We start from the raw sequence: 12,338 nt of genomic DNA, 5'->3' as shown, positions 1-12,338 counted from the left end.
GGGAAAGAGAGAACTAAGGTTCTAAGAAGAAAAATGAAGCAAGCATCTCTGGGAAATGTAAAGTCTTAATGAGACTAAGCAAGTCACAGCGTCCTTAGGTGGTTAAGGAAACAAACATGAAAAAAAAGTTCTGTTCCAATATTCTCTTTTTCAGCAGAAATACAATTCAAGCAGTCTTTTCAGACTAACTTTGCAGAAACAAAATAATGCAAGATTGAATACTCAAAGTCTAAAATCAACTGTTCGTGGATAGTTAAATTATGTTAAAAGTAAAGTAATTCCTTGCTTTAAACTTTTTATAATGGCAATTTTATCTGTTTCTTCAGAGTTCAAACAGAATATGAAGTTTGAAAGTTTCTTAAAATGTGAATCTAAAATATTAATAAAGCAGTAATTTTTAATTCTTATATACAATAGGTTTACTTCTATTTTTTCGCTTGATATTCATTCTGACCTATATTTCACAAATCCAGATGAAAACATTTGGCCCTGGGAAATGACAAATGCTGCTGTAATACTAGCAGTCGAAGGATTAAAATTACGGTTTTATTTAAGCTTTATATCCAAAATCTGTTACTAAGCTTGCCACAGCTTTGAAATCATTCCTCAATACACCAGCGACAAACAGCTACAGAAAATTTTTCAAACCTCATGAAAACACTCACCTCGCCGTCTCCCTCCATTCCGCGTCCTCTCCTTCACGCCAACAAATTTCATCAAGCTCAGTAAAGAGATCATGAGGAATGTGTTCCTCGTCATCATCTTCTGTTCCAAGAATAAACTGCACCCTTTGTGATGGGGTATCTAGGAAAAAAATAAAAATATCAAGTCCAGAACAACAAATTTTTTGCGCCAAGCAAGCAAATAACTAAACTTTCACAGAAGCACAGAATCACAGAACGTTAGGGATTGGAAGGGACCTCAAAAGATCATCCAGTCCAATCCCCCTGCCGGAGCAGGAACACCCAGATGAGGTTACACAGGAAGGCGTCCAGGCGGGTTTTGAATGTCTGCAGAGAAGGAGACTCCACAACCTCTCTGGGCAGTCTGGTCCAGTGCTCTGTCACCCTCACTGAGAAGAAGTTTCTTCTCAAATTTAAGTGGAACCTCCTGTGTTCCAGTTTGTGCCCATTACCCCTTGTCCTATAATTGTTTGTCACCGAGAAGAGCCTGGCTCCATCCTCGTGACACTCCATCAGTATCACCTACTGCCACACACGATTACAGTTAGGCTGAAAGAATACTTATACACAAACACCTTCAGACTGAGATGTCTTTATTTACTGTAGTTATTTAGTCTGCTGATTAAACAACCTCATCTAAAGATAGAACACGATATACAGAAGTAGTGACTGTTGGAAGCTGGAGTCGTATCTCACAGAAAAAAGACAGCACAGATAGCGGCATACAGCAAGCTCATATAAGTCCTTTACTCCAGCGTTACAAAAACCACTTTGCCACCTTGTAAGTCTAAATCAGATCTAATGCAGATCCAGCTCAGCTCACAGAACTGGTACACTAAAGGTGCATTCTTTGTCCTACTTAGCAGGAGAAAGAAACCAAGAGAAACCTCTCCACTGTCAATATACAACCAGGACAGAACTTCAAAAAGAATCCATCACCATCCACATCTACCAGCATCCCCCGCCTCTTTGTAAACTGTTTCCACATGGTTTGGCTGTTCCAGATGAACAAGTTGCTTATCTGTCCCAACTTCCCCACTTTATTCTTCCCGTCTCTGTCTTCCCTTTACATCCCTATTACCAGTTAATTTTCTTTTTAACCTTTCACTGCAGACCACTAAGTATATTTTGGAGGCATACTATTCTTTTTTCTTATCTCTCAGAATTTCCAAAACTCACAGAACACCTTAATGCATGCGTATATTCAGTGTCCACAGCTCAAGTATTGCAAGTCTTAAAGCAATTTTTAAAATCCTATTTGCCTATTTAAATGCAAATCTCAAATGAACAAACTCAGGAGGAAACCCAGTCTCTCTGGAAATACATAGTTATTTTTAATACTAATGAATTTTAGTTTTCTGAGAGGAACCAAAAGTCCTTTGTGAGAGACCAGGCTGCCAGTCAACTGAAAAATGGATTATACAGCAGAATAGCTCAGCAATTCCTTGAACATGGTCGAAAGGAAGTTCTGTTCCACAACCGTATTTGTAAGACAAGCCACAGTATTTTCCATTTAGCAGTGAAGAGCATCAGTGTATAGGATCCTCAAGTTCTCTGAATTTCGGAAAAACTAAGATGACAGAACTCACTGATAGTTAAAGAGCAAACACAGCACTGATCAAATATAATTAAATAGTCCACTGATACACAAGACTAAATTCTGCAGCAAAGATACCTTTATTGGCAGTAGTAGTAAATCTGCCATAGCAATGAAACACAAACAATACATGACAGTTTTTACCTGGGTCTATTTGCTTAAATAGAGTGTAAAGATACAGCATGGTCAAGCCTACCTACTCCTTCACAAAGTAAGGAAATGAAATTCAGGAAAAAATACAGGAGAGGATGGAGAGAGAGATGGGCTCGGGTACTACTAAGCTCTAGAGAACGGAACTGCAGGAGGACAGCTAAGGGGACAGAAATCTCTTTTGGTGAATCATTAAAGAGCAGCAACAACCTCCTCCACTTTACCCTTCATTACTCTTCTCTCTCACTGTTCAGCCCTCTTTTTCTTTAAGATGATTTCAATCTCTGTTCGAGATCTCCTTCCCACCTCTCTCTACCTATTTTTTTTTAATTCCCTATGTTCCTCATATACACAAGCTGGTACATTCTAGGGAAGGATAAAGTAAATAGCAACATCAGGATTTAATCTGAGACTAGAACATACATTCTGGTCAAGAAGTGTGCAACTTGTTAAGACTACATCCCAGAAGGACAAAATTCAGAGAGACACTAACTTGCAAAGTACGAGTGCATATGATTAGTGACAGAACAGGAAACGAGCTACTTGGGTAAAGAGCTGGACTGCAGTGAGAATCTGAGAATAAGCATTGCCAAGAACATCCTGTACTACTGATGAAATCAGCGTTAGAACTGATTTACAACAGCTACTGTTGAGAAATAAATGAGTGGTGGTGTACAGCAGAGCTACAGTTTTACGGCAGTAACGATACTCGTGCAAATGGACGCTTTCAGTGTGGGAAGAAAAGCAGAGGATCAGCAATCTCAAAGACAGGTGAGCAGTAACAAGGAGACACCTTACTGCTGTGATCTGCTCTTACTGGGTCTTCTGTGTAACATACAGCTACTTGACTGATAACAGTGAAGAAACTATAGAAATGAATAAATATGCGCTAAATTCTCTTCTTCCTCGTTAACACACCAGTAAAACTAGCTGCTAGATTCTGGCTATCATTCTTCACTCCTATAATTCGGTGTCTGAAACCTGCCAGCCACAGCTTGATTTTCAGACAGCAAGATGGAAACCGAAAAATAAGTTATTGTTTGCTTTATAGTACAATAATTTTATATCAAGGGCAGAACTCTAAGAGAATTAAACAATAAGAACACAATCATTTATTTTTTTTTACATCAGATCTGTTGGTTCTACTTATAAAACTGAGCTAACAGGATTACTCATGTGAGCAATGCCAGATGGATTTGGCTCTTATTCACAGGAGTCATAAATAACAAATATGTCATCAATGTGTTATATGGAAAATTAGTACCATGTGATTCATAAGCAGCACAAAAGAATACCTCCATTGCTGACTGTCAAACTGCGGTAACTTTATCCTCAGTGTAGAACCATAATATTTGCAAACTAGGGCATTCAATGTTTTCTGAAGTCTAAGAAAACAGAAATTGGCTGGGATATTAGCTGTGTCTATCACTACTTCAAGTAGTACTGCCAGTGTAGAAAATTATTATTGCTGTTGTTGTTGCTTCAAAAAAGTAATGAAAGTAACCTAATTAAATTAAAAAAATAAATTAATGGGACTAATTTGCTGCACTAGTATTTCTGTCAACTGGAGTTGTTTTATATCAGAGCATAGACATATTAGAAGCAACGTGAATTTAATGTTCCACAATAAGCACCTGCTGATTCTCCCAAGTAAATGGCTCATCACCAGTTCAGGAAATCCTCCTGGACCAGCTGGGACTGATACGTGACAGGAGCAGGAGTACCATCAAGAACCATCCGTGCTTGGCTGAGCCAAGAAGAGCTATCTCAGCAACTTTCTGTTTGCTGTGGCTCCACCAGCCCATGGGAGCCTCTTGCCAGACTCTGTGTTATACCTGGGCTTCTCTGGGCTTGCGCTCACACCATCTGTGCAGTACTCACACAGACATCCAAACTACCTCTGATACCTCAAATTCATTGCATGCATAGAAAACATGAGTATTCCAGGTTTAAAAATCTGTATAACTCCTCTGCACTGTTAAAAGGGTAAAAATTAAGAGATGGTGAATAGGCTACTGTTGAAAGTACAAATTGACACTGGGATTCAGTGCTGCAGAAAGGAAGTCGCCCTGCAGCAACATGACTGTGACTCTACTGTGACTCTTTGTAAAGTTATTAACATCCCTAAAACAAAAGCAAGATATGGGCACAGACATGCCAAAACAGCAGAACAGAAAGCCAGAACTGCTAATAAGGCAATTCTCAGAGGGCAACACAAGGAGCTGCTTCCTGGAACAGTGCTGAGTGCAGGCAGGAGGGGACAGCGGCCTGCATCTCCATTCCACCTTGCAAACCACGTGTGGGGAAGAACCACAGCTGGCATTTCCCCCATTTAAAACTTCCCCAAGTGCAACCGGAATTCTGCGTCAGGACAGCTCCCTCTTGCCTAAGGGAACAAGGTGAAGTCAGCACTTGCACTGGGATAAGAAAGCAGGATCATTCTCCATCACTCCACAGAAATTGAGCCCAGCAAACAACCTGCTCCACTGCATCACTCGGAGCAACTTGGTGCGTGCCAGGATTTCTCCTGAGACAAATCACCCTGCCATCAGGCAGAACTGCAGGCAATCTGCCCAAGCCATACTACAAGCAGAAACACAGCCTTGGGTATGCATAAGATGTATCCAGATTTTGTCCTCTGCTCTTGATAAACTCTAGGAAGCGTGCAAAAACGTATTTCTGGTAATATTAGCTGAATTGTCAGAACAGGTTTCTGTATTTCTAAGCCTGCTGAGAACATGCATTTAAGAGTAGTATTAGTAGGGTAATACTTCGTATTGGAGTCAGTAGATGTAGGGGTGACATTTACTTTTCCTCCATTAGAAAACATGCTAAGCGTTACAATAAAACATTACAGAAGTTCACGTATGACAGTAAACATCATAGACAAGATTTAGTTCATGCCTCATGCTCCTGTACATTCACATTAAAGTAATATTAATTATGCAAACTTAAATTAAAAAAATTAAAAAACAAAAATTAAAAAAATAAAAAATTTGTTTTAAAAAAAATAAAAAACATTATAAAAATGAAAACAAAATTTACATAACTGAAATTCACATAAACCAGTACACAGCCATACAGCACACTTCTGAAAATCTTTTCACAGACCTAAGAAACCATGTTTTAGGTTGGGAGAAAGTATTCCCTTGCTTGCCCCTCTGGCACTTTGTCCCTAGATATATATAATCTTGTTTTCAGGAAGCTCTCTCTGCATTTTCTTCACATGAATTGTTTTGATCACCTCAGGACTATGACAAATAATGTTATCTCTTGGATCTGACAATATGGACAATTCCTGAGCATCAATTCTCCTCTTTTTGCTAGACTCTTAAAACTGCAGTTATGATAAATTACTTTAATCCAGATTTGCTGCAATCTGTTCCACAGCTGCCCAGAGATTCAAATTTCCAAGTTCATCCTTCAACAGACAAAGTCTATAGTTAATGGTAGGAGAATTCTCTTAACAGTCATATTCTACAAATAACTAAATTTGCCTCATTAATACTCTGAGGCTTGAAGTTAGCTACCAAATATAGCCAGCTGAGCCCTCTCATTATATTTTCTTCAAGCCCGTCTAGCAATCAAGAAAACTTCCTCTTTACAATTAACTTTTTTGCTTGCATTACCTTCAGAGAGCCTTTCCTGAACCCTGCGTACAGTTCTCTGCCAGGCTCACCTCCAGGGCCACTTGGAAGGCCACTCCAGCTTCCCTTGCCACATCCAATATAATGAATTACAAATTTAAGCCTCTTTAAAACTAGAGATGATGAAAGCCAGATTTCTTAAAAGAACAAACCAAACTCTGCACAAGCCTCAGCTGTGTCTAGTTGTAGAAGACACCACAGGAGGCTGAAATCAAACCCCAGTCCTCACAGCTGTGTTCACTTCAACCTCACGAAACCCGTCCTTAAAGACACCCTGCTGAGAGCTAAAGTCTTCATATTTCACCTGTTCTTTAGAACAGAAACAGAAATATCTTTAACTCATAAGTGCAACTACAAGAGAGCTGTTTCACTGGTTATAGGCAAAAAACAGACATCAAAAGAACCACTGAAAACTGCCACTAAAATCTATGTGCATACCAAGCAAGTGCAACCTTGCCAACTAAAGGGAAACCTGCACCAGACTTTCAGAGCCACCTTGACCCACAGAGCTGCTGGAGCAGTCCTGGCTGGCTGGTGGCCCTGCAGCCCACAGCGGCTGGCACCCATCGCCCTCCCAGCAAACAGCACCAGGGAGCTGCTAGAAACAGCTTTTTTGCCAAACTAGTTTTAATTTGCATCAATCCCCTAATTTAATTCACAGAACAGCCACAATTCTGGCCCCACAAGAAAAGCTGTGGAGGAGGGGAGCTTAAAGGGGGCATGTAACTGGGGCCTTAATTACAACAGCACCATTTCAGGTGGGAACACTAAATCTTCCATAAAACAAACTGCATTACTGCATTTTTAATGAGAGTGGATAATTTCACTGGATTTCTCCTTTTCTCCCAAAAATATATGAGGCAAAATGGCAGAAATCTAAACCCTGACATCACTTAGTTTACCATTTTTACTACCCAAAAAGCGTCTCTACGAGCAAGCCATATGTTCTGGTCTGAGCTAAATAAAACTAATTTTCTATTTAGTGATTTTACTTTTCAGCTCAGTCTCTTTTTTAAGTGGCCGAACTTGCTGAAAACTAGCAGCATGGTTTTCAGTAAGTGCTGCTACAACGACAAGCTCAAGGCCAATTGCCTCACCATGGATGCCACATCTGTGCCTACAGGGGAGGAAGCAGACCCAAAACTGACCAACTAGGTATTCCATCCCACATACGTCATATTCAGTATAAAGCTGAGGGATCATGAGGGTCTGGACCCTTCTTCCATCTTGGAGCCTTTCTTCCATCTTGGACACTTCCATCCGTCTCGATCCTGCCATGGCTGAAGTCCGAGCAGACCCTGCTGGTTCTTCTGCCGCTGATCCTGATTCGTGAGTTCCTGCATCAGCTCCCACTGCTGCAGAGTCTGGACTGGAACTTTACCAGTGCCCTGCTCCGCAGAGCCTCTGGTGACGTATTCGTCATTGGGGGGAGGATTTTATATTGGTTTTGTATATATATTTATATGTATTTGTATGTATTTCATTATTTTCCTATTTACATTATTATCCTGTAGTATTAGTATTATTGTTTTATTAAATCTGTTAGTATTATTTTCCAACCTGTAAAGTCTCTCTCCCTTATTCTTTTTTCTCTTCCTTTCTGGAGGGCAGAGGGGGTAACAGAGAGCGCCTGGCCAGGATTTAGTGGCCAGCCCAGCCCTAAACCACAACATCATGTAATCTGCAAATTACGCAATTCAAAGGCACATCACTATGGCAAAATGGAAACATCTTGTACAACCTCATCTCATCAAGAGGCAACAGACAGATAGCAAGAACCAGGTGTGGGGAAAACAAAAATAAAACTTGAGTAACTGATTTGTAGCCCCAAATGACAGGACTCTACTCCTTTTTATTCTACTAACTACAAATTCTACCTATTATTTGTCTACAGGCTCTGAATCTGCACACCATGAACACTCAGGTTATTTCTGAAAAAGGACAGTAGAAGATAAAAGAAAATGCTTATGAGCTGCCATCAGAATGTTCTAAAAAATCTATTATCTGCAGAAACCTTCCCTTAGAAAGTATCTGGTACAGCTTCCCCAGCCAGAATTCAAACAGATTACCAGGAAGTATGGGTATTACATGGAATACAGGTGTTTTCTAGCCATATTGATACAAAGGAAACTGTTTAAGAAATTGTTTTCCACTGGATAGAAACCAGGCACCAGTCCACTCTGAGTGGGGCCTGCACAGCCCCACAGCACTACCTGTGCCATAGCTCCTTGAATGCAGGGATAGCTGAGCAAGATCTGCACCTAATGGAACTTCACAGACGAAGTAACAGAGTTATAAATTATGACAAAAAATAATGCTTCATCCCATGCCTGGTTAACTGAGTAGTCTGGAGCACTTCATGTCTGAATATTTCAGGCCTTTACTTGTTCCAGCATCTCTATTACTCAGTTGTTGCATCTTTGGCTTTTATTGTACCTCCTTTCATACTTCACTGCTTCAAAACACTGCTAATTTATTCTCTTATATCATAAAAAATCCTAACGTATTTTTCCAACTTACTTCAAAGCACTGTTTTCTATCAGCTGGTCTCATAGTGCTTATTTTCTCTACCTTTCTTCTTGCACCTGCTTCTTGAAACGTTTCTTCTCTCCCCTCCTCCCCTCAGTTCCCAAGAATACAGCCTCCTACTATTCAGCAGAAATGCGTTAAAAGGGGTATGTGGTGAGAGGGAGCTATGTGTGTTCAATTAAATCAGAATGATTCATAAATTAAGGCACTATTTTGGATCTCCTCTCTTCAGTAGCACAGACCCTCATACTGAGTTATACATCAAGAATAGGAAGTACATTTTTCTTCCTTGCTCTTTTCCTTCAGCCTCTGGGTAGTGTTAGAACCTTGTGGTCTCGGGGAATGAGAGCTAAGAAGTGTTACTGAGGTTTAGTAGATTCAGATTTAATTCAGGAAGTATCTGTTGTTCCCTCTGTATAAATAAAGCACAGGAAAATTATGCTTATATTCTCTCTTTAGAGGCAATGCTTCTCCCCAGGCAGCACAACAACCTGTCCAAAACGCCTGTAAGGAAAATCCACAGTAAAAGCGAGGATGTGGACACAGATGATTAATCCCTGCATAATTTTGTCTGCCTGCTCTGATTGTGCTTGACTCCTCCATCACTGTATAATTTTCAGACTTGCCTTCATAAGGCAAATCCCTATGACTTTTGTCTATGGCTCCCACATTTCTGCCTGGATGGACAGATGTCAAAGTCTGGTTCTCTGGCCAAAATTCCAGGAGCCAGACAGCCAAGGGGAAGAATCCTCAAATTTTAACGCTTAGACATTATTTCAGGGTGGAAAAATTAGATATTTCCAGTTTTTTCTGAATCCTTGGTAGTTCTATCTTTGGCTCCTTCAAATCATTATCATCCAAGCATTTTGAAGAGTATCTTCAACATAATGGCTCTAGAAAAGTCTTGCATGTTTCTGGCCTGTATCTTGCGTGTCCTGGGCTTTACAAAAGTAATAATTTACATGACATGACTTACACACTATTGGTAGTTATAATCCCTTTACAAGTGAAAATGTGACTTACAAAAGTGCAATCCTGCACTTACTCCAAACAAGTACAACGAGTACACCTGCAGACGAGGGCTGTGAACACCAACTTACAAATGCAATTCCAAGCTACCTTTTTCATATTACTGCTATTCCACTCTTGGAGCTCTCTTGAACATAGGCTGCTTTTCACTTAACTTGTTTTACTTTTGACATTAGGAAGGACACAAGCCTAGGTCTCCAGAAGTTGAAAGAACAGAGTGAAGTTCTCAGCCAAAATGTGTCACATACTGGCATGTGAATAAAACCAGATGACTCAACAGAAGACATTGCTTCATAGTTTAAGATATCTCACTTCTTGGCTAATGTAACTTTCAGTTGTTTCTTTTTAATCTGACATTATATGTATATATGCATACTCTTTTTGAAAACTATTTTAATAATTTATGAACTCCGTTGTATTCCAGGAAACCAGTTTCAATATAGTATTGGGTCTCTGTACATTTGAAATACATTCCAGATAGAACCACTACAGCCAATCTTTTCTTTACTGTTCAGTATTCAAACACTACTCACACCTACCAAGCTTGAAAAAGTCTTGACTTTGTTTCATTCCCAGTATAATTCATTGTGAAAGATCTGAGTACTTCAAGGTCTTTAACGATCAGCACTTATTATCTACTTGCTCCAAAGCTTTCCAAACACAGAATACAAATTTCAGATTAAAAGAAAGTCTTACAATTACTATTCTGTAAAACGAAATTACATTGACACATTCCCTAATGATTTAAAAACATTCTTTTATTACACACTGACAAACTGTTTTCTATACGTGCTTCCATTATATCTTCAACACTTGCCATATTCTTGGACATTTCAGCACACATACTTTTTATTTTGGAACAGCAGAGAATATTCTCATGTGTTTTGAGACAAAGCTTCACTAATTTATTCATTACTACATTTTTCTGGTTTTGGTAATGTTTTTTAATATAAATTTTGAGAATTTTAGGAGTTTTATATCAGGTTCGTTTATTGAAAAGTGTTTTTTCATGCTTGCCCTCCAGTCCTCAGACAGCAGACACATCTCACAGCAGCACATAACAGTGTCATTTTTTAGGAAAAAAGGCAAACACAATCTGTATCACAACTCATATCTGATACAATACTGCAGCTTCAGCAACATCAACATTATTACAAACCTAATTATAAAGAACCACAACTCCTCTATGTTACATTTTAGAGGCAGATAACTCCAGAGCCTTCACTGAGGGCAGCTGGTGCCATAAAGCACTCAGTGGTGGCAGCAGTCTACCTTTATGAGAACACTCATGGACAGTCCCCTACAACAGCAGAAATATTGAGATTTCTCAGCTATTGACTGCCACTGGCTGCTGCCCTTCACACAGAATCACAGAACGTTACGGATTGGAAGGGACCTCAAAAGCTCATCCAGTCCAATCCCCCTGCCGGAGCAGGAACACCCAGATGAGGTCACACAGGAAGGCGTCCAGGCGGGGTTTGAATGTCTGCAGAGAAGGAGACTCCATAACCTCTCTGGGCAGCCTGGTCCAGTGCTCTGTCACCCTCACTGAGAAGAGGTTTCTTCTCAAATTTAAGCGGAACCTCCTGTGTTCCAGTTTGTGTCCGTTACCCCTTGTCTTATCATTGTTTGTCACCGAGAAGAGCCTGGCTCCATCCTTGTGACACTCACCCTTTATATATTTATAAACATGAATGAGGTCTCCCCTCAGTCTCCTCTTCTGCAAACTAAAGAGACCCAGCTCCCTGAGCCGTTCCTCATAAGGGAGATGCTCCACTCCCTTGATCATCTTTGTAGCCCTACGCTGGACCAAATCTTGGCTCTCCAGCAGAGACTGGAGGGGCTCTGGTGGGTTCTCCAAAACCCTCTGCTAATCACGTCCAAGTCATAACAGAACACAGCATGCATAATCATACTGATGTTTATTATTCTATGCAAAAATAAAATTTATCTTACCAAAAGGAGGAGACTCTCTCCCATCTTCTAACCCTGAATCTCGCTCTCTGTCTCTCTTTCTGTGTTTATGTCCACGGTGCCTATGGCGTCGGTGACTTTTTCTTCCACCCAGTGGCACGTGAACTCCAATGAACAATGTTCGATGGCCTGTAGGTAAAAAAAGTTACCCTTTAAAAAGGGGCTGTGGCAATATAATGACAATATTAATAACCATAATGGCATTAAATGTATAATAATTATTATAACTGTGTAACTGTATAACATTGATTATTCTAATGTTTATAGTTTTAACACTATTGTTTACAACGAAGACGATGTAGCGTCACAGATACACAAACACTTGATACAGGACAAAATCCCAGTACTGAAGTCCTTATGATGCAGTGCCAGATCTATATTTTTTTCTTCAAATTTGCATCTCTATGTGTGAACTTTCATTAAAGCCAGACAGATGTTCAGTAAAATGTCTTCCAAAACAGTAACATGAAGAGACACATGGATCTCTTTGCATTGAACATTTGGTAAAGTTGCTGTTTCCTTTCTGTGTACAGGAACTTTACAAAACTCATTGCTATTTATGAGCCAAACCCTGACAGAATTCTTGTGGGAAATTCACTGAACGGGCGGGGGGGTAAGAGAGAGAGACCAAAAAAGACAAAAAACACTGTGGAAGCTAGACTGCAAAATCCCTCCACCACTTTATGTGCTTACATCATAAATACGTTGCTGGTAGCTTAGGGTGATTTC

General features: G+C 39.9%; 1 protein-coding gene across 1 annotated transcript in view; it reads right to left on the bottom strand.

The window, feature by feature from the left end:
• LOC104542070 (sodium-driven chloride bicarbonate exchanger-like) overlaps window positions 1-11,738 on the bottom strand; it is a gene marked incomplete at both ends in the record, with an annotated part of 17,718 nt that extends 5,980 nt beyond the window's left edge. Inside the window, 2 exons of the mRNA XM_010186276.1 lie at window positions 666-804; window positions 11,592-11,738. Coding sequence (XP_010184578.1) covers window positions 666-804; window positions 11,592-11,738 — 286 coding nt within the window. The remainder of the gene's footprint in view (window positions 1-665; window positions 805-11,591) is intronic.
• Between the last annotated feature and the right edge of the window lie 600 nt (window positions 11,739-12,338).

Source organism: Mesitornis unicolor, unplaced genomic scaffold (assembly GCF_000695765.1).
Source record: "Mesitornis unicolor isolate BGI_N332 unplaced genomic scaffold, ASM69576v1 scaffold48866, whole genome shotgun sequence".
In the NCBI taxonomy this organism is placed as follows: domain Eukaryota; kingdom Metazoa; phylum Chordata; class Aves; order Mesitornithiformes; family Mesitornithidae; genus Mesitornis; species Mesitornis unicolor.
This window is presented reverse-complemented; position numbering and strand designations above follow the sequence as displayed.